This window comes from Cariama cristata, unplaced genomic scaffold (assembly GCF_000690535.1).
Source record: "Cariama cristata isolate BGI_N322 unplaced genomic scaffold, ASM69053v1 scaffold9279, whole genome shotgun sequence".
In the NCBI taxonomy this organism is placed as follows: domain Eukaryota; kingdom Metazoa; phylum Chordata; class Aves; order Cariamiformes; family Cariamidae; genus Cariama; species Cariama cristata.
Genome location: NW_009637395.1, coordinates 16520 through 40157, shown reverse-complemented (window position 1 = coordinate 40157; position 23638 = coordinate 16520). Strand labels below are relative to the sequence as shown.

Below are 23638 nucleotides of genomic sequence, written 5' to 3'. Positions count from 1 at the left end.
CTAGATGAAAAGTCCCTTTCCCGCTCCGCTGCAGGGAAAGGCAAATGTAGTCAAACAAGCCTGCTCACTCATCTTCTCTTTCTTGCCATCATACAGAGCTAACAAATTCGCTCCCCATCACAGTCTTCCTGTACCTCAAACTCTCCTAAGAGTTTCTGTATCTTCAGTCACATCACCCATCTTGGGATGCATAAAAACACAAGTTGCTAGAGTCTGGGAGCTAGTTTGTATGAGCTAGCATTGTAACAAGCTCTACGGCACCAAAACCCACTGATTTATCCCAAGTCTTTTATACAGATTCTCTTCACTAGCAAGGCCAAAAAAATATATTGTAAAAAATTCTTCTCGTTTTAAACCCAAAGTAGTTTTGGTTTAATGGAAAAGGGAGAAAATTCCAAGTAATATGGATTCTAAGGGGGTTTTTTTGATATTTTTAATAAAATAAAAATTCCAGAAAAAAATATTAAAAATATTTTCTGCAATTTTTATTTGGGAAAGAGAGGGCCACGCTTTCAAATGAACGATTTACCAAAGTCAGCATAAACTTGTGATATCACTTAAAGTGAATTTTTCACCAAAAAAGATCTTAAAGGTCAAAGCATTTTTCCAGTTCTGTATTTCACCATATTTCAGAACTGAGGTGTTCTTTTCTAAGTCACAAAGAAATCACTTGGAATTCTGCAAAGTACCACTTGAGTGCCAAATACTTATTTTTCGCTTTATTACTTCTGTGTATACCTATACTTGGCAGAAAATCCCAGGGGCCTGATTCATTTCTCTATTGTCCCAATATGACCCTGACATATCTTCACTCCTTTAAATGTTGAAAGATCCCTTCAGGTTGCTGCTGAATATTTGCACTGATTGAGGCTCCCCCTCTTACCCTAAGGCTTGATTACCCGGAAGGTTAACAACTGTCATTTAAGCAAAATACATTTTAAATATTCATTTGACCAACAGTGTTTCAGTTATAAAGAAAATCCAGTGCCATAAACAAGCACCGGTTTATTTCAAATTTCCTAGAAAGTTCAGGATATCGCACTTTTCTTTCCCAGAAGATGATGCCCAGGCAGGGACCAAGCCACAAGAAAACATCAAGGAAGATTTTTGTGTGTAAGAAAGTATCTGCAAGTCAAAATCCAGCTTATTCAGAGTTCAAGCTGACTGCAGCAACCAGTCTGTTGCTTTATGCAGGTCAGAATAGGTAACGTGAGCATCCTTCCTGCAGAGAGCCCTCCTCGAGGTTTTCTGATGCATCGGTTTCACCCTCCTGATACACATATGAGAATGTCACTGGATGGCAAACTAGTACACAAACACTGACATCAGCTCACATGGAAATGCATAACCTTCCTCGTTGGCCAGCCACACAGAAATCACAAGCCCCACATCTGTATAAGAGCTACGCTGGCTTGAAAGTAAAAAAATGCAGGCTGGTCTTTTCATGAGGGCAGCCTGCTTGTGAGCAGGTTGCGTTAAAACCTTCTCCATCCCCAACTGTGAGTTCAAGTCAGCCAAGCGTTTCATCTGAGGCTTACTAATCAGACAGGAAAAGCAAAACGGACACCGCAAGGACATTCATTTAATCAGGAAGCTGAAGGGACGCTACCCCTGCGGTCAGTCCAGTGCACGTGCCGTTAGTTTTGATGGCCCTCTATAAGATAAAGTCCCTTGCGGAGTTGGGCAACTGCACGACTATAGTAGTTCAGGTTTCAGGGCTAAGACTTCAGTTCTTAGAAGTTCTGAGACCAAATTGGTATTTTTTGGAATTTCATTTTATTGGACTTAACAGACTATAAAAATTTACAGTCTTATAACATTTAGTCTTAGCAGTTCCATGTGCACAACAGACGTATGGGTACGTGGGGCTTATACTGCTGTCACGTATCAGCACCATACTGCTTGTGTTAGCAACAGGATAGAGAAAGGCAACGGAGGAGTCATGAAGAAAGCTGCTAAAGAGCAAGAAAAGAATATGACAGCTGTGCCAGGATTCAAGGAGGAAATTGTATCTTGGGACTATGGTCATTATTCAACACCCCTCTTCTGTGAATAACGCCTTATGGAGATACTTCAAGAAGCTGATTGCAGACACTTTGATACAGGATCACAGCAAAGATCAGAAGGAAGCAGCAACTCTCCAGACAAAAGGACAGAGAAAGGAGGGCTCATGTCTAACTTTGCTAACCGCAAGTCAGGCATCTAGTGTGGCTGCACCCTCAGTGAAGAGACAGTTACCTCCAGAGGATGAATAACAACACCTCTTTGAGATGCCTATCTCGGATGAGATGAGTTGCCTTTAGGAACTGTCTCCTTCCCTCTTTCTCCACTAACTCTATGGGGAACATAGGCAATTATCTTAAACTAAAGACCTAACTAAAAGCGAGATGAATCCTAACCAAGGGGAGTGTGGAGGAAGAACAAAATGAGGTTCATGAACAATCAAACACAATAGTAACCCTGATCATGTTGCTTTTCACACTCTCTTTCCTTCACACAGCCACAGCTATAGATGGATAATGAAATCTAAAGGGAGAAGCAGCAGTAAGCATTACATCCTGGCCTACTTTTCAAGAATATATCTACCATTGCCTCAGTGGGAAGCCAAGGAAACTGCCCTCCCCTAACTTGTCAGGCTTTTAGGGTCAAGGCATTCACACAAAGCAAAAAATACCCTCAATTTGCAAATTCGAATCCATCAATTAAAACAAAGTCACAGGAGGCATAAAAGCACCCATCAGAGCAGCTTTTGCTATCCCTGCAAGCCAAGAGATGTCTTAATTTAAATTGCTCGTCTGAAAACTGTCAGCGGTAGAGAGCGATGTCTGTAACATCTGCCATGATGGGGGGAAAAAAAAAGGCAACTAACTATAGACTGCCATACACACCAAATTTATGCCAATAAAGCTTTGGGCTGGAGTGTTTGCCAGCGAGCACGGACAGATCTGTACAGCTGACCTTAGTTTCCAAGCATAATATTGCCTCTAACAGCCATCGTTTGGGGTATTTGAGGGGTTTTTGGCAACCTCCAAAAAAGGGGGAGAAATTATACGTTATTGCGGTGTAGAATGCCAAAAATGCACATGAATGAGTGTAAAAACTTTAAAAACATGTGCGAGTTGGTAACCTGCTTTCAGTCTCACAGTTTTTAATAGCTGAAACCTGTTTATCTGCTTTCTGACGTGGAGGCCAAGTGAAAAGATTAGAACAGGCTCAGTTAAGATTGCGTATCTATTCAGGTTACATATTGATAGTACAGTTCAACACCTTTGCATAGTATAATTTATCCCTTCCTGTTATCAATATATTTAAGCTTACCATTAGGAGAAGAATTAAAAAAATAATAAATAAAGCAATATATCAATATAGGGGGCTTTTGCACTGTCTATCACCATGCTTTGCAATGGTGATAGGATGCTTCTTCCTTGGAAGAAACAATAAATATGGAGGAGCATATCAGCTTTCAGTTAAAGAGAAATGAATTTTTAACTCTTTCTCCTAAAAAGACCATTTTCAGCATCAGAACAAAGGCAGACGGCATCCCTTCTGCTTTGTGTCCTGGGGCTGTTGTGTCCAACTCAAGCAAAGCCAGGCATTTACAAGGCCTCCTCTCCTGTTCGCATTTTCTCCAGCTGTCCTTCCCTATATTGGGCCACATCCAGGTTCTCTCTCCTCTACCTGGCCACTTATTTTCATAAAAATTGTAGTAATTAGATATCTTTGAGATGTCTGCTCTTCTCTCAGGCACAGTTAAATTGACTGAATTTAGAAAATGTTTATGGTAGACTGACAGATAGACTGACACAGGCATATCTGGTATTTGCCTAGGTTTTTTTCCTCGTGGATATTTGCTCAAGAAATACCACGTGAATTAAAGTAATTTCTAAGTTTGAAAAGAACAGGCAGCCTTTGCTTCAGAGGTTCAGAAAGCTGGGATATCTGAAGAGAACCTCCACAAAAGCATCCTTCTCTCTACTGAGCTGTTGAAATGCTTGGACTTTTTGGGTTGGTTGTTTTTATTTTTTAAAACAACAACAAACAACAATGAAAGCACCATATTGTGGAACAGAAAATTTGCTTCTACAGATTGTTCAAAATGGCTCAGAATAGATGTGATTTCAAGGGGAATTTTGTGCCCAGCACATGCTTTTTTCCTATAAATAAACCAAGAATGAGGGGTTTTTTTAAGGGTCACCATCTCCAGTAGTTCCATTTTAGGTCTCATCTCATCTAATATCTTCTCTACAGCACCATCATTCCTTTTCCACCACAAAGGCACTGAGAAGGAATGGTGGGAAGCAGAATGGGCTGTAGCCCCTCTATGAAAAGTACGTGTTTGCAGGTAGAGGAGCAACGGTATTTGCCACTCCCCATCATAATCCTGGTTGCATCCATCTCAGGCAACCTTTTAATAGCAGGCTTAAACTGCAGATAAGGAGGTTTAGGTGGAAAAAAGAAAAAGAGAAAAGCTGTCTTGTGACAAGGATGAAAAACACTGGGCTACAGTATTAGGTGAGGCTTTAGAAACTCCCTTGCTATAGGTCTTAAGACCGGTTTAGACAAACATCTGTCAGAAATTATTTAGATACACTGATTGTGTTTGGGGGTAGGGGATCACCTGGAAATTTTTCAAAATCTCTTCCTGCCCTTTCTAGTATGATCAGAAATGACAAGGTAAAACTAGAGAACAAAGTCTCGCCCAAGGACAGAGTTTAATGGTGCTTCCCACTACCTTTCCCCCACACACAATAAAGACAGATACACCGGACCAGGAGTGGATAAGAAGACAAAAGGCATGTCAGCTTGCTTTCTGATTAACTTAAAATTTTCCGTGGAAACAAACATTACCTTTGGCACCATTAAATTGGATTATAAGATCTTCAAGGCTCCAATGTGTCTGTTCAGCTCAATACCACCTTAATCTTACCCATCACTCTGCCTACACGCGCAATACAAAACATTCATAACAATTACCACCACAACAGCTAATTCTTACCATACAAGAACAACAGTCACACATACTGGGATCCCTGAGCTTAAGCACAGCATATGATCAAAGACTACTACAAATGGAACTCCACTCTAGAGCATACTGCAAAGAATAAAGATCAAGCCTCAGTCTGACGTGTCACTGTTTTCCTCAGCATTGTCCCATTTCCCATTACAAACTTTCTACAAGAATCCCTTCTTTCAGTGAAATGGCAGCCCATCCTACCTGCGTTGTACAGACCCGCGCTCGCCATAGGAGCGGTCTGCTCTGAACTCCTCTCTCCCTTTAGGCTGTAATTATTTCAGCATAACTCCACACACACACCCCCGCAATGCGACTTCTTTGTTTAATTACTTTGCAAAGCCCTGGCTTATCACACAGATTTTCAATTAAATTAAAAGCAATAAAAACCTATTTCAAATTGTTCACTTATTGTGCTTGAATCACATGCACTTAACAAAATGCTTTGATGGAGTCCTCGCAACATTCCTTTTGTCTCCGTGACCTTGAAGTTACTGAACATCTGTTTCACCCTTATCTTACACTGAAATATTTTAGACAGATGTAGCTATAAAAAGTCATTGACCTCAAAATTCAAGCTCTTAATTCAATTATTCCTATGAAACCTATAGTTTGTGCATAATTAAGTTAGAAAGAAATGCGGTCACATACTGATTTTTTTAACACTCCTGGCAGAAGGGAACTCTTATCAAGAGAGCTCCTACAAAAAGCCACAGTAACCTGGAGACTGGAAATTTCAATGTCAATTGAACTCCCTACCCCAAAGAAACAAAAAGTCACGTGAATCCATTATTGTGCAAAACTGAAGGGGTCTCCTGTGTGCCTTTGATCATTTTGCATGTCTTAATTCCTTTTTCCGGTCCTTTTGTTTCTGATATGTGCACTGACCAAATTGAAAGGAACAATCTGTTACTAATTACCCAGGTCTACTCTGCACTCTCCTCCCAGCCCAGCTGAATGGGAATGTGTGCGCACGTGTGCAAGGATCATCACCACCAGTGACCCGGCAGAACTGGAAACAAGCCTCTAGCTCTACAGGCACACGGCTCCAGAGTCCCATCCCCAACACGATTTGCACCTTCCCATTTCACCCAGCCTCCCACACCAGCCCAAGTACACTGTAAAGCTCCTGGTCTCAGAGTAGCCTCCTTCCTTTCCACTGGCAATTATTGGCTCTCTGTAGTCCTAAATGGTCCCTTTTACACTCACTGCAAAGGTAGCAAGAGCAGGACAAGCTGCCAATAACAGGCATGGATTTTTCACCAAGCTGTACACCCTGCTCCCAAAGTCATCAGCTGGGTTCCTGCTTCCTGAACCGCAAGTGCCTCAATAAGTTTTAATGCTATGAAGGACAGAGTGGGACTAGGGAAGATGATCTCATGTTGCCTGTGCTCCACTCAAGAGAACTACATTTCTTCATGGCATCATACTTGGCACTCGATTGCTTCCTAAAACAGAGGTAGAGCAAAGCACTTAAAATCAGGTAATCATTCTTCCATATCTCTGGCACTGGCTCACCACCTCTTAGGGACTGAAATTGCTTCCACAAAAGTAATGAGAGTTCTGCCATTAATTCAAGTGGCAACGGAATCAGCCTTGGCAATAGATTTTCCCTGCCATTAATAAAGTCTGCTATTCTTTTTACTATTGCGTATGTTCACAAACACACATACCCAGGCAAAAAAAATCACACTGATGCCCTTGGCACTGGATGCACAGTCATTTTGTAATGATTCACATCAAATAACTACCTGTTCAATGTGCAGTTACTTTTTTTTTTTTCCAATTTACATCATCTTTACCCTTCCCTGAAACCTAAAATTGGATACTTACTGATGCCAACAGCTGTAATAAGTTTAATCGCAAGTTCTGGGATTTCACACTGCATAAAGAAAGGTTCCAGAATGTAACGTCCAAATGCCAACGATATCACTGCTCAGGCAACAGGGCTAGAGTAAAAACAACAACAGCAACAACAACAAAAAAAAGTCACAAAATTAATCTGCAATAGCACATAGATAATATTCTTATGGGATCATGCTGTAAATTTACTATCACAGAACTGTGAACCATACTTTATTTTGGTGCCTGCTTGTAACTCTGCTGCCATGTACTAACTCTGATTTCTGAATGTAGCAGGAAACCAGGAGCAGTTTAGCTTTGCTTGGCGGTTCTGATCTTGACAGCAACGCTTCTTACCAGGATCACTCTTACGACTTCCATGTTGTGAAGCAGCCGTAAACAGAAAGGAAAGTTATCAACAGAAATCTTCATTCACTTGCTTGAAGTGAACATGTCCAGAACTAGATTACACGGGCAAAACCCTGAGTAAAAGCTGTTGAGGACTCAATTTTAGCGGCCAGGTGTGTCTCACCCCTCAGAGACACAAGCAAATTAATTTCAATCAAGCTAAGAATTCTGCTTTACCAAAATAGGTATCCAAAACATACCCAAGTCTGTGATTAAAATGAGACAATGAAAAAAAAAAAAAAGAATGAAAATAGGATTTCCTAAAGTGCAAAGAGAATTTGTTCCTTTTATTGACTAACACTTTCCTAGTACTGCAAGTGAGAGCAAAAATCCTTGAAGTACAGAAAGCACCTACCATGAAACAGAGAAATGTGAAGAAAGGCATGCAGTTGTGGCATTTGCAAATTTACAATACTCATAATATCCATACAGCCTTTCCCTTTGAGGCAAGCTAAATGTTTGCCAGAAGCCTTAGTCCTGACACATATTAACAGCACGTTATCCTGTGCTTCGGATCAGACGCTGTCTGTATGTGACAGTTCACGTTTGGCCTGGGAGGACACTTGCACCCTTCTTAGGGCAGCTGGTTATTATTATAAGGACAAAAGGGCACGTGATTCTGCTTCAAAGGACTCTGATTTAAAAAAGAGTCCATGCCAATTTCTTGTGAAAAAAAAAATTTACAGCATTTAATAAAATAACGCCTCACCTTACAGAATTTTAATAAAAATATAGTTGCTAAAAACGTTATGGAACACTAAAAATTCTGCAGAGAAGTTGCTGTTCTCTATCGAACGATAAAGGAATTTTCCACAAGAGAGTTTCGCTCTTGAAACAAACCCCACTTTCTTCGCGTTATGACTCAGCCAAAATGTCACACATTGCGTCGGACCAAACTGCAGAGCAGCCAAGAACAGATGTATCTTCCTCGGAAAGTTTCTGCGCGGACAAGCGAGGGCTGCCACTTGTGGGTCCCCCACACACGAGGACTGTCCCTCTCACTGGCCAACAACTGGCTTTGCAACTTCTGCCTTTGCTCAGGGACCGCATGTCCTCTGTGCTGGATTTACACAGACATTTACTGGCTTTACCTCAGAGCAATATTTCTAATTTACATAAGATCATCACCGAGTTTCCGGCTTTCAAATAGTGCAGCCTGCCAAAAGTAGTATGAAGTGTCCTAAATCAGATGAGAGATCAGATCTTTGGAGCTTTCCCAGACTTTTTTCCTCAGTCCCAGCTCCTTTTTCCAGAACGTGGATTTTTCCCTCATTTTAAGAAAGTCCTTTTTAAAGAGGCGGTCACTGCTATCCGCACAGCTATGTTTTTAAAAACATAGCTCCTAAATTATACCTCTGATAAACAGCTGTGTGTCTTGTATTCCGACATCTGGGGGGAGATGTTGCTGGCAGCGTGGTCAATCAATGGAGGTGGAAGTTGAAGGGATGGGGCCATTTGTCTTTTGGTGGCAATCCTAAAGACAGGTCAGCAGCTCCCTAACAGTTGCTTGTTCAGAAAGTACATCTTTCACTGAAGGCCAAGGAGCAGAAGAGCCAGGGGGAAGGGAGCAGGTACAGGGCCCCAGCCCACACCATGGTGAGTCAGTCACTTGGCAGCTCACCCTCACCCAGTCCCTGGTCAGCAGCCACCACCGTTAAGCACTACAGACAATGCATTCACACAGGCATCTTCACTTGTTTGAGAACTAGCTTTTTTTTTTAAAAAAAAAAAAAAAAGCTATGTAATATACCTGCAATCTGACTTTTGGGGAGGAAAAATGTTCCTACTTGACCTGGATGAGAAGCAGCGCAGTGTAAGCACTTCTAAACAGCAGGTGATGCTGGCACAGTTTAATCAGTATGTGGGCAGAGTTTAAGTGTGTCGTAGACTGTAAAATCATGGTTGAAAAGATACACAAGAGCAGAAAATGTTTATTTTGATTGCGGCTGCTCCACCAGCCCGTGGGTGTGATAATCCTGCAATCTTTCAGGGGAACAAATGGCTTAGCTATGAAGTGTGCGTGCAACCCCATCTACTGAAACAAACCTAGATACGTAGTAGGTCTCAACTTCTTTGATAGCGGCAGCCAATTAGTTTACCAATGCAGGAGTTGGATATAAAACTCTACACAGAGTTTCGGCAGTGCTGCTCTGATCATTGCAAGTTATAACAAGTACACCTCCCTTGCTGCCTCTCGGATGTGATGATTAAAGAATCCACTGACATTCCTTCCCATGCAAGATGATTATTTTCTGGGTGTGGGGCAAATCACGGTGACTAAGAGTGTTTTCGTGACAGTCCTGGGACACTGTCATATGTAAACAAGTAATTTTTGCGAGGAGAGGGATTTATGAAGCCTGGTTTCTTGCGGGTCTTTGTGCCTAGGTTAATAAGGTCCCCCTGTCTAGTAAGGTGCAGGTTAAGAGGAGAGTTTCTAACGCTGCTCTCTCTTGTTGATTCTGTAGTGTGCAATGATATAGCTACCTTCACAGCACCGTGCTTCTCACAGCAAAACATTGGTCTGTGCCCTCTGTCTGGTTTTCCTTTTTGGCAAAAAGTTAATACTGTTAAGACATCTGCTCTTTCATCACGTTTGCTGGAAATTACAGAGTTAATTCAAAGGTTACATATGGGTGTGGAGGATGTCAGGGACCATCTGACATACACAATGATTTCCTCCGGAAACAAGATAAGGATTTATGGATTCACAATGACTAAGCACTGTCAGTGCTTTTAAACTCAACCACCTATGCTAGAACTTGTCAACATTATGTAAACGTAGTTGTGATTTGAAATGAGGCTTGTGTTTTTTTCACTAATTTGTTGATTGAGGAAGAGAGGGGAAAGGAGTGCTAACTAGCCTGAGTTGCCCTGTTCTACATGTAACAAGCTCTCCAGCCTCAGCAATACTAAAAAAAAAAAGTCAAAAGTCAACAGGCCACGTTTGAGTTCAACGCAAAAATCCATTTACATTACGAAAAGTTATTTGACACTATTCAATGATTTGGCATCTTCATATTGCAATTCACCTATACAATGTCAAGGGCTGCATGAGTCACAGGCTTACACAACAAATCAATATTTTGGACATTTTAGATACGTAAGGACTTAATGTTGCTTTATTTGGCCAGTTAGTGCTTTTTGTAGTAATCAAGAGTGAAGTTCTCCAACTCCCCACAAAAAACAACAACAAAAAAAAAAAAACACAACACGAAAAAACAGGGACCTGAATTGACATATAAAGAATACATGGTGACTCCAAACCTGAAAACCACTGGGCAATAACTTCACCAGGGGTTATTCCTGTGTCTACAGACAACAGCAAATGCTCCAAAAGCTAGTGCCAAGCCTGAGAAAACATAAAGATGACTTCCCTCTTCCACTATACTATATATAGGTATGGGTATTAGCTTTATTAGTGACATTAATGGACACAGTAGACTTAGCAAAATTAAAGCAAGTAGCTGAATTTTTGTGGCAGGCAGTTTTCTTAGAATTGTTTTTCCCCCCCTATACACGCACATAAGTTTTCTTGACTGTTTCAATGCTGATGAGCAAAATAGCATTATTAATATGGTTGCTTCAGAGAATTTAAAAGAACACAGCTCATTGATCAAGATATATCTGATTTGTTTTGCCCATCATGTATTGAAGATTTTTCCTTACAACTGAAAAGTGTATTGCCATCAGAAAAGCCACGCAGAAAAGCCACAATACACTTACCGAATGATGAGTAATTCAACCCAGACTCTCACAAAAGCAGGTAATGGGCCAAAGGCCTCCAGGATATAGGTGTAGTGACCACCAGATTTCTTAATGCATGTTCCTAGTTCAGCATAGCAGAGGGCACCTGTGAGAATTAAACTGTGGCATCACAAGAGATATGCAGAAATACCTTTCAAAACATTTATAAGCTAAGCAATGGAGCTGCCGTGGTATCACAACTACTTTTGAGATATTTTAATCTTTTTTTTTTTTTGTAAATTTTAATTCATTCAGTTAGTCTTGCAGTTAACCAAACCATACGTATATCCAGTTACATTTACGTGTAAAGCCACTGAACAAACTATTTGCTTTCAACACATTTCATTACTCATCCATATCTCGTGAAAAGGGACAACAAAAGCCTGTGTCACACCAGCTACCCCGGTTCCCCAGCCAGCCTGACTGCACCGCTGAGTGAAAGCCTTCTGACACATTTGCTTCTTATCAAATGATGATCAGTTCCTTTCAGCCTTAGAGATGCCTGGCTGAGCCGCTAAAGAAAAGCCTCAAAACCATATTACCTCTCCTCAGCCATAGGTGAAGCAATCAACTGGCCAAAATTTAGACGAAGGAATTGCAGATTAAGAATTTTCCTCAATAGTACTCCCAACATTTTACATACAAAATTCGGGGGATGGCTTAGCCCTGGCTTTTCAACACTAGTGCAGCGTTGTGCACTACTAATGCAACGAAAGCTCAGGCCTTTTCTGCATTGCCTTAAATACAGACCATGTTTTCAAAGCAGGAGTCTCATTTCATCCTCTGGTGCATTTACACTGACCAAAAATAAAACCCAAATCATTGCCGCACTGCTGCATTAGTTCATGCAGAAGAGGTTCAGGCCCCTTTGGAGCAAGTGCTAGAAGTAGCAGCTCTCGGAGATCTCCCCGAGGATGCTGCCAGCACAACGTGTGGCCCCGGTCATTATGGAGCAGGCAACAGGACGCTGCAACTATGAGGACCTGCATGAAGCCTTCTTCACCCATGCACCATCTCCTCCTGTTCCTTAGTGAGCCATCACCCAGTCACAAAGCCAGGGGATTCTCAGCTCCACGGGCGGACTACGTCAGTACCACGTCCGATAAATGTAGGCAGCCCTTTTAGAAGAGTCTGAGAAGCCAGCTGAAAACAGTAATAAAGTTTGTAAACACCACATCACAGAGTTAGCATCAGCAACATATATGAACTCATTTTGGCTCTGTTCCCCACATGCTTTTGTGTTGCAGTACTTTAAGATGAAAATTATAGTTGTCAAAACCACGTAACATGTACAAGACCCGTGAAGTTGTACCACGTTATGACAAATTGCATCCTTGTTCTTTTGCTTTTTTTGGGGCTTTGCAAAAATGTGGCTGCTTTTACCTGCTATTCTTCAGTGTACCTGAAAATAAATTAAAGGAATTCTTACAGTCACATTAAAAGAAGCTATTGATGGGTTTTCTCTTGCCAGTCTCTGCTGTTGAGGTTCAGGATGAAAAGAAATTGTGTTTCAATACATGTTATACACACAGACTCAGCAAGACCTTAAGTGATCTTTGCATATGATTTTACTATAATTAAGTCATGCAGGGAATTAAAAACACCCATGGCATAAAAAAAAATATGAAAAAAAACCACAACTGTAACACGTCAGTTTTAAAGAGATAGTATCTTTTGCTGGGCCAAATTACACAGTTCTTCATATCTTGAGATCGGGAAAATGACCTAGAAAATCCATTTGATAAAAGAGAATATTTTTTTTTTTTTTGTACAGACTTTACTTCACAGCCAGAAAATTACTACTATTAAAGTTAAAGCCAAAAATTCAATGCTTAAGCAAATTCTGTTTTAACTAAATCTAAAGACCAAGGTCTTCTGACAGGGCTACAAATTGCATCTGAAGTCTTTCTTTAGAGGGAATTTTTGGTTACAGGCAGGACTTCCACATTGGTACAAAAGATTAAGCTGCACATTGTATCAATACATTTAACATTTGACCAAAATGGGTCCTAACTTGCTTGTACTGTCTGTTTGGCTTGGGTGGGCTTAGCCTGTAAACAGCCCATGTTTCTTTTAAGCTCACAGCCAATTTACACAGGGTGGTATTTGCATGTTCCACCTACTAAGCAGACACGTGTTAGTTCATGTTTGTCCTCTTTACCTCCTGCCAGAAAACGAGTCGTTTCTGTTTTAAATAAAGCCAATATTCATGTTAGTCCTTCAGCTTCTTTGAGATTAACTCATTAAGTAGGTCAATGGACCCTCTGTCCCGCAGAGGCCAGAGTGGGGTTTCCCACTCTGAATGGGGGCTTTGTGTACACAACAAATAAACTGGCATTCTTCAGAATTGAATACTCTTCAAATATACACAAAAATAGCAAAAAATGTCACGAGAGGCAGGCCAGCAATAAAACTCATATTACAAATTTGTTTCCACCACACTGTTTTTTGCAGCGCAATCTTTCAAAGCAACATCATGAGAGGGGAACGAAGTAAAGAGCAGTAATACAAGACCGAGGAGAGAAGTTATTAGTGTTATTATTTTGCTCCCTTTCATGCCAATACAGCTTACGCCCAATGGGAATTATTCCTCTCAGACACTGCTTTAACCTCTAAGGAACTAAGTCGAGTTGTCTAAACACTTCACCGGCGTTCGAGCGGAGTGACCCGCATCCTCAGCTGCCGGGGGCCTTACAAGCAAACCGTGAACTACCTCTTACAGCCAGCAGAAAAACATTATACGTACAGCAAGCTGTACGGCATAAAACAGACATTTACTTTTCCTATTCCTTTAGGGACCCATAAGGAACAATAATTTACACTTCCAATCTTTACCGACCAGGTGCCGGGGGATATGGATTGCATACCTCTGTGCCCTCCACGCAACCTATCACGCAGCAAAAAACTTCTGTAGCCCTATTGGTCCTCAAGCTCCACACTGTGCCTTGCTATCCAATGGCAAAATCAGACAAATAATAGCAATAATCCACCAGCCGCCCCTCTGGACCAATTAGAAACTTGTAAGGGACTTACCGAAGAGCGAGAGGATACCGCACACTGTCCAGACAGTCAAGGACATGCCCACGCTGCCAGTGTTCTTCAGGATGCCTTTGGGAGAGATGAAGATGCCGGCTCCAATGATTGTGCCAATTATGATGGATATCCCCCTCAAAAGGGTCACTTTCTTCTTCAGCACAACTTTTCCCTCCTGGGCTGGCTGTCCGCTGTCCATAGTGGGCAACCTGCCATTAGCTTGCCCCTGCAAGTACCTTCCATTAGAGACCGTGGTTACAGCAGCTTTCCTAAACATGCTACAGTGCCACCAAGCACACCAACGGCAAGCACAGGCAAAAAGTTTGCAGCAGAAACTCAAGGGGTTTTTGTTTTGGTTTTTTTTTTCCTCTCTGTGTAGCCAACTACTTAAGTCTCTTCCTCTGCCTTCTCTTATCTTTCCAGCTGCTCCTACGCACAGGTAGCAAAGCTCCTAAAGTGTGTTTGAGCCTTGATACTGCGATCTGAGCACTGCTCAGGAATACCTGCGCTTTCACACTGCGAGCTGGTACTGCCCTATCGTTGGAAACCAGCTCAGCTTCCGCGTGGACTTGTATTTAAGCTCGTGTCATACCAAGTTACTCCAGCTGAATGATGATGCAAATTCTCCAGGTTTGCATCAGCCATTTGAGAAACCTCTGGCATTACTCAGCATTTTTTTTTTTTTCTTTTTAAACAGTAGTGGCATGTTGCACAACCGACCTGAGGGTGGTGAGAAGAACAAAGCACTCGCAAGCGAACCGAGCCAATCAAGCCAAGCACATCACCCTCGACACCCCGAGACACACTCCCAAATTTTTTTAAAGCAACTCAGAGCCAGAAACAAAAGCCTGCCTAAACACAAAGCTCGTCAGGGCGCAAAGGGAAAAGAAATCAAACAGGATACGTCATCCCTGGGTCTAATCCAATTTCTTGCTTGAAAAACTCCTCTTAACGAAAGTTAAGTTTGTGGGGCTTTAGCTTCTTGTGTTGCAGTTGATCAGCCTCTCTCACATCTATGTCACTTACCTGGAAAATCTCTATAGGGACCGGTACCTACCTAAAGAATATATATGACCCCCTTGTTACCCCGAGTTGCCTAGCAACACACCCAAATCAGCCTAATGAAAATCCTGGGTTATTTCCACAGTACAGTAATTTTCATACACGCAGCGTGTTTCTAGGATGTCGGTAAGCAACGCCGCAACGACACTTCCCCTTAAGAAATACTATGAATGTTTACAGCCACCTCGTGTGTGCGATCTGGCAGGAGACGGACAACACCCAGAGCACAGCATCTCCAGCAGCTCAGGAGTCAGAAGGGGGGTTTTGGATTATTACAGAGCTTCCCTGACCAGATAAACAGGTAATCAGATGCATAAATACTTTTGTTTCATGACCTGATGATCATTCAGATTCAAACCTGACAAGTTAAACTGCTAAAAAGAGGAGCATTCTCATAAAACAGAGGAAAAAAAAATCAATAGCCTTCAAGCACTTGTAACCTAAATCGAGGGACAGCCTGTGCAATACGTGCCAAAGGGGAAAAATCCTTCGTAGCGTAACTATTGCAGCTGCTCGTGGCTTCAGATTAGATCAGTGCAAAGAGAAATGATTACTGCAGTTACTGCTCTTACAGTTACTGCTTAATTAGGACCTAGGATTGAGGGCAAAAAAAGACAGCAGTTAGAACCTTTTATCATTTGAAAAGCAGGCACTGAGCTCAGAGCATTACTGTGAGAAAGAGGAGATCCTGCAGTATCAACACACCACAGCTGTAAAACTTCCATGTTTTTAAAGCCTCCTATTTTCAGTTATAACTCACCTGTAATGATTTGCACTGAGATAAAGGCAGGCATTTAAAAAAAAAGCTTATCTGGTTTAAATGCACACAGGTAAACACCAAAGCCATTGTAGCTTTTGACTACATGCTGGTCGTGCTTGCCTATTTTCTGAACACATCCTACCTCTCCTTCCATCTGCTGATGTGCACACTTCTCTGTACAGCTCACGCTCCCGTCGGCAGACGTACGTTGTACATCGCCTGCCCGACCTTTCAGGGAAGCGATTGCCCCTCCAGCACCCGCCGCAGGCGACCGTGGGCAGGACCTCCTCTGGTCACCCCATAGGCCAAACCAAGCTGATTTTCACGGCGTCGGTTACGTGCAAAGCCATGAGGAGGTGGTGCACTAGGCAGAATTGTTTTCCCCTGAGGTACATTTCAAAGGTTGCCCCCCCATAAGACTATAAATGCCTGAAGTAACTAACTAGATCACATCAAACCAGGAAAAAGCATTAACCACAGAACTGGGTTGGGCTGATGACCTTTATTTTAATTTTCAAAGGCTGTTTAATGAGGAAGCACAGGACATCTTAAAACATCTAATAATTTAAGGTAATCATTCTTACTAATACTTACCCTTTATTTACACAGGAAGATGGTTCCAAGATCACACCAAAAGCTCAGTAACCTCCCAGATGATCCCGAGGCAGCTCCCAGCAATCCAGCTGCCCGCATCAGTTATTCAGTAAAAACACTGGACAGTACAAGGGCTTTCAACTCTCCTTTGACCACTAGCCAGAAGAACACATTTGCCCGTCAGGCATGGCTATTAACGCTCTCCCACACAGGGAAAAGGGTGCTGGCTCCTTCTGTGGTATAGAGATAACATGCATGCAAAGTTTAGCACCATGTGAAATTCCCAGTGAAATTTCTAAGGCAGGAGCTAAGGAAGGCTGGATGCAGACAACTTTTTCCTAAATGCTGGCAGCTTGCTAGTGATCACACTATTTGTAGCCTTCCCAGTTAGTACTGTTGTATATGCTGTTTCTACTAAAAATAAACAAAAAAAAGGGAGCAGTTTTTCTCCTTTGAGTTCAAGCATTACTTCCAGTTATCGGTTCCACCCAGGATAGGGAATACTTATTTGATGTTGGGGGATTATTTGTTATATTCTGGAAATTTCATGAGAGTTGCTCCTCACCTGAGCCCAGTCCCAAGGAAGGCATGAAGGTGGAAAAGGCTCATTACTGTCTGCTGCCCCTCATTATACAGTACACTCAAAAAATCTGTTCCAAATATTTGTAGCTCACCAGCCACTTTCGTTTGAATTATTCATCACAGAGCAAGAACCACGGTGGTATCACTATGCAACCGTAACACACAATGCTCAGTGTCTTTTCAGAGAGCTCTTCTGAAAGCGCGGGGCTTAACCTGTCCAACACTCAGAACAACCCTTTTCTTCCATAAAAATCCACTTTGAAAAATGAACAAAAAGGTATAAGGTGCAATTTTCTCTAGACCAATGAAATTATTTGAAGCAATGTTTCTAAAAACAAAAGTAAACCTTCAACCTCTAACAGCAGCTGGCATTGTGCACAGCCTTTTACTGTTTCTCTCTGGTTGTTTGGGGTTTTTTTCCCCAATTCACAGACATTTTCTCCCAAATGTTTTAAAGCATAACCAAGATCATCACTGAGAAACAGTTCCCTTTTGAATCTCACCATCAGCCTTGAAATACCTATCCACCGTCTGTTTCAAACAGAAATCCTTACTGGTCGAGTCTGCGAGTCCTCCTCCGCCTGCGCCCTGCAAAGAGCGAAGCCAGCAGCCAAGGAGCCAGCTCCCCGTGCTGGGTCCCTGTCACTGCCGGTGGGCTCTGGCCGCCAGGACCGGTTGCGCTGCGGGGATCTTTCATGGTACGAATAACACAACCTTTCTGTCAGCTGCACCACGCTCCTCCAGCAAATAAAATACTTGAGCATCATGAGAAATAATGATACTACAAGTGTTTCACAGGCTGAACGTGCCTGATACGGGGGCACTCCTGTTTTTCCACACTAGTACAGCTTTGTGCAAAATACCTGGACACAGCTATATCTCCAATTCCAAAGAAGCTACAATTTTGTTATTTCCCCTGGGGAACGCTACGAAACACACACACAGAGCAAACTGAAGGACCTAAAATTCAAGCCTGGACTTGAGTTTCCACTTCTCAAGCCCACAAAAACTCCTTAATTTCCAGCGAGCATACTTTGACAATCCGTCTGAGCACTTGTACATCAGCTTATCGCATCGAGCAAATCCAAAGAGTCACAAGCCAAGCCTCCAGGCCACACGTTGCCACACTGACTGGAGACATGGGAATAAAAAAGGAAGTACATCAAGACTGAAGAGGCGAGGCAAGCCCCAAACTCTTTTGTTGTGGGTGGCATGGTATGAAAAAGTTGTTTAGAAAACAGAGCTGAGTCTTCTCTGTATAATGCAGAGCTGTTTGTGAGCCTCGACAAGCAGCCCTGTAGGAAGGCGGTAGTCTGGTTTCAAATGTCAAAGGAGAACAAAATACCTAAAAGTATTTGTTTCATGTAGATAATCTAGCATTAAAAAGTTTTGACTGGGAATTTTCTGCAGCTTTTGTAGTGTTGAGAAATAGTTTAACTAGTATTGAGAGAAAAAAAAATATCTGTAAGCAATTTAAGAACTAAGGTGTCACTGGGAATTAAGTGAAAATAGTATCATCATGAAGGATACAAAAATCTCAGTAGATTGGGACAGGTTTTTAAGTTATAATGCGAATCTAGAACTGTGAGAACACTAAAACAACTTATTCTCTCTACTACAGGTCAAAGCTTCAGTTAAAAATAGAATTACTGAGAATGTTGGGGGGAGTGTTGTTTTGTAGTCAGGCACTCACAAATTATTTGCTTAATTATTTTGCATTCCACTTTGTGCCAGATACAAAGCAGATATTTAGAAGAAAAACAAAAAAATGAGAAGGAATGAAATACACATCCAGCTCAGAGGCTTTAAAAATAAGACAAAATCCTATTAGAAATCCAAAAGCAATTCAAATGTTATTTCTTATATTTTCAGAAAAAAGCTTCCAACAAAATGCCTATGCAGTCAGCAAATATAAATCTGGTTCCAAGAAGACTGCAGGCAGTGATAGCAGTTTAGAAGGCAAATACTTCTGAAAGTTTCCCTGTCTTCAATTTGCTGACAGCTGCCAGTATTTTCAGCTGGAAAAGGAAAAAAAAAAAAAAAAGGAATCTCTCCTGTTTTTCTCACTATTAAAGCTTTATTTCAAAATGCATGATGATTTGGGCTGAATGGTTTGACCTTTTAATTATTTTTTTTTCAGCAGACAAGAATCATTAGTGCCTGCTACACCAAGCAAGAAAGCTCCACATGAGAGAAAGCCAATTCTTGTTGAAGCCCTCTGTATGTGAAAACATGGTTATGTTTTATACCATCTCATTTTCCACATTCAGGATATATGCAATTACAACCTAAGCAATGCTGTACATAAATATTATTCTTGAGTTTTTTGTGTTTGTATTTCTCACCAGCAGAATGAAACAAGAATTTTCAGAGTCACTATGTTATTGTTCCTCAGCTTTTGGATGCAAACATTGAGACACCCCACGGCTTTTAAGAAATCAAGACCTCGGGGTAAATTTCCATCAAAATTGCATGTGCCAGATACCTGGCACAATGGCAAGATTGCTGTCAGCTTCAGGGAGTCAGGAATATACTTGAGCTGTCTCAGGCTAGGCTGAATTAATCAGCACTTCTGAAAAAAAAAAAAAAATTTCTAAAAACACCAAGAAAGAAACAGAATTACCACCAAGAACATTTTCTTTCCTAGCTCATTTCTCCATTTTCCCGACAAGAATTCTTCACACTAGATAAAAAGCTTATAATCTGAAGAAATCATACAACAGCTGCCTAGATTATCCAATTTAGGCTTGGCTATTTAATTACTCCCTATTTGCTTTTATTGTATTTGTCATACAATTTATACAGTTTCACATATACAAGAAACAGGATCCTGGGGCATTTGCTTTACTCCTCTATTTGGCCAGGTGCTGTACTTTATGTGAAACGTATTTTTCCAGTATGAATCAAATCTTTCTTTTCTTGAAAGGGTTTAATGCTACTTATCCCAACTCACAGGTGTGACAGACAGATTCAGCCACTGAATTCTGGTACCAAAATAATCTATCCAAAATCTTGGAAAGAAGAATTTCAAGAACTTGAGCAAAGTTTTAGTTTAGTGACCACTCCATGGGGAAATCTTTCAGATCACTTGTCTTAATCTGACTTCCAGCTCCTTCCTCTCACTCTTAATAGAAGGTCACTCTCCTGTCAGGTTTAGCAAGCTCAATCCCCTCCCGTTGCATACAACTTAGCCTAAATGGAGCATACATTCAAAGTTATTTGATTTTTCTGAAACAGAAAACTACACTCTCACCCAAAAATAATTGTAATGGGATTTTTAGTTCCCTTCTCATTCCTCTCTCAATGGCCAGAAGCAGCAATAGTTGCATCTATGGATTTCCCTTTTGGTTCATTTAATGTAGCTTTTTGTCTGGAGACCAAACAAGTCTTGGCCACAGCCTCTTGCAGGTCATGAATGCAATAAGGTCAGGCTCCAGTCAATAAACTGCCAGGTGGTCAGGGCTTCTTTAGCATCAGCAGCAATGGCACGACATGTGCATTGAGAGAGATGGACAGAAGCATCTCAATTAAGGGTTGAAGCAGTAACAGAGTTTACCACAAGAAGGGATTCAACTGCAGAACAGCAAAAGGACGCGTGCACAGAAATGCTTCACTGGTGGTTGGTGGTCATCACGCTGTGGTCATAATTTAGCACTGAAATGCAGCCTATGGCTCCTACAGGGAGTCATTTTATTGGCATCTAAATGTGCATACTATGTCTTCCTGAAGTATTAAAACCTCTATCAGAAAAGGCATTCATTTGGAGCAGGGCCAAGGCACTTCAGCAGTTTGTACGAGGGCAGCTCCATATATTATTCTCATATTTCAATAGAGAGGAGCACCTTAGTGTGCAGGTCAGCCTTTGTTTCTTCTTTGAAAGCAAAGTTCCTCTTTTCTACATTCACAATATATCCTTCAGACACACTGTCTATTCAAGTGTCGTAATTTTATCATGTTTTGTGACATTTAGTAAGAAGATTATGAAGCCAGTGTACAGGAGATACATGCAGTGCATGGGGATGATAAGGGTATCTCCGTCTTGTCTACTCTAGATTTCAAAATTTTGTGTAAAACAGCTACCATGTCAGAAATCTGCCCTCTTCCCCCTCACCACATTTGCAGGGTGGTACAGGTTACCCAGAGCCTCAGAAGTCAAGTCTCCAGGACAATACAAAGTAGTGATGTGGATTTCTAAGTACATTTCAAACTCGTGCTTCACATATACACTTGCCAACAGCTCAACCTCCTCTGTGTATAATGCATCACTTCGGGCCTTTTTCCATCCTTCCCATGTTTGATCTAGTCCAAAGATTAAGAGAGAAAGCTCTTCACCAAATGCCTCCACTTTTATCATAGGCTCTTCTACAACAAAACGGATACTAACTACAGTGTTTTATTCTTTGTTAGTATTTTGCTTGCACTTCAAGGAGGAGAGTCGAGAGGACTTTATAAAAGCTCACTTTGAGGATGCCTGCCTTAAAATAAATTGATATAATCAGTATTACTCACACTTTTCCATAGGGTCCAGGCCCCGCGCTGCAGGGAGGGTGGCAAGGACGGGTTCAACAGGCTGAAAGACTCCCAACTCCTGACACACACACCTGAAATTCGGAGCCAATACAGTAGAGTAGAAAATACACAGTCAGCCATCTCTACAGCGAAAGCAAATCCTGCCCACTGCATAACCTGTCACATGCAGAAGGGAACCTTCCCCTTAACTATACGATCCTGAGTATATAGATATCTCCATTACAGGGTACTCCATCAGCTTGACGAGTCAAAGTACAAATTGTACTCGAGTAAAAACAGTCCATGAAGTTAACTATGGTCATTTTCAAGTAGCACAATACCTCCCTGTAAAAGGTACTCCTTCTGCATACAGAAGACTTGAAGAGGGAGCACAGAAAGATGCTGCACTGTAAATCATGTGAACACTTAAGGAAGAACTGGTCCAAGTACCATAGAAATTTAAGTTGGGGAAAACTTCACCTGCTCCTGTATCAATTTCTATTCAGGTTACACAATGCAGGTTTTTATCTATTCTTAAAGAAAAAATTGGAATAAATGTTTATTTGGACAGGAGTATAGTCTAAGCAGAGAGATCATGCTAATCATCTGAGTGTACTTTTTATTAATAATTCATTAACTTCAATTTATTAAACCCTTTCAGAGAAACTAGGGAAAATACCCCAATTTGGTTTTCTGAAAAAAAGCATAGATTTAAAGGTATCTCCTCAAACATGATAGAAATGAGTTTGTTACACAAGGGATATCTTGCTATTAGTTGTTGCTTTATTTTCAATTTTCATCTTTATTCCTCGCCTTTCCTCCCACTTAAAGCTCACTCTCTAAATTCTGAGCTAAGCAGGGGCCATTTAGAATTTCCTCATATTTTTCCATGCCCCTTTCCAAATGGGAAAGGCTTCACTGCTCTTTTGTCTTCAAGGAAGAAGAGAAGAGGCACTAACAGTCAAATACCAAAGAGTGCCAACAGACCCTGTAGCCGGAGCAGAGAGTTTTTTGATGGGCTCTCCTCTTTGTATGGACGGCCTTGCTAATCTTCACAGAATGGAGGAGATCACCATGAAGCACAGTGCAAAGGACTGAAAGGTCAAAGTAGTAAAGAATTTTATTTTATAGAATGTATTTCGCATTATATTTCTAATATTGCTTCTCCTGACAGAAGCTATTCTGAACACACTGAGCGACAAAATAGAAATTCAACCTCCTGACAATTACTCTGTCAGAGAATTGGAAATGAGAAACGATGCTCCGAGCCACTGGCCGTCTTCCTAACTCCCCTTTCATCTCCCCATGAAGGGTAAAAAGTCCAGTTTTTTCCGGAAAAGTTGCCTTTCCTCTTGTCTGCTGCATGGCACACACACACGGCCATGAATTTGGAAACCCGTGCACCGACACAGTGGAGCCACAGTGACAGACGAGTCCCTCCAAGATTTGGGAGAGCTTCTTATATACCCTGTTTTAATTATATCTTGTGAGCTTAACTCACCCCAGCCTTATCTATCCAGGTACACGAAATCCACCTCTATACGCTTCGGGGTCTCCTAATGAGTGAATTTATCTTGTTCAATCTGAAAATGAAGTAAGCTTTCCAAGGTATCATCTGCTTCATACATTTTCTTTTGATTTCAACAAACAATACAAATGCAATTTTCAATCACTTAGGCTAAAGACTGAAGCTAAAGCTCCTCGTATACACCAGGGGCAGAACTTTTTCCATCACCTCTTATGCTACGCTGAGCATAATAAACTCAAATGACATGAAGTCACAATATGTCTTGTCAGAAAGAAAGTTGCAACTCCTTGGGGTAAAAGACCCGTACATTTTTATTTCCTCTTGCATGGCCTTGCATTTATTTCCTCTTCTCCACTTCTGATAATTACTGACTTGGGAGAGCGGCGAGAAAGGTGGGGAGAAAAGCCAGGAATTGTGCCAACCTCTGGTTTGAAAAAGTTGTTTTCTTCTCTATTTTGGCAGTAGAATTTTGCATTAGTTTTCTTGCATTCCATAACTGTAGCTATCGCTGACTTAGTTTATAAGGGGAAATTGTCAGAGTATGCAAAAATAATTCCAAAGCTAA

The 23638-nt window shown here is 41.3% G+C and overlaps 1 protein-coding gene across 1 annotated transcript in view; it reads right to left on the bottom strand.

Annotated features, from left to right (window-relative positions):
- Nucleotides 1-14315, bottom strand: part of SLC7A11 (solute carrier family 7 (anionic amino acid transporter light chain, xc- system), member 11) — a 59424-nt gene extending 45109 nt beyond the window's left edge. Inside the window, 3 exon segments of the mRNA XM_009708311.1 lie at nucleotides 6845-6960; nucleotides 10985-11111; nucleotides 14039-14315. Of these exon segments, the coding sequence (XP_009706613.1) occupies nucleotides 6845-6960; nucleotides 10985-11111; nucleotides 14039-14315 (520 nt within the window).
- Between the last annotated feature and the right edge of the window lie 9323 nt (nucleotides 14316-23638).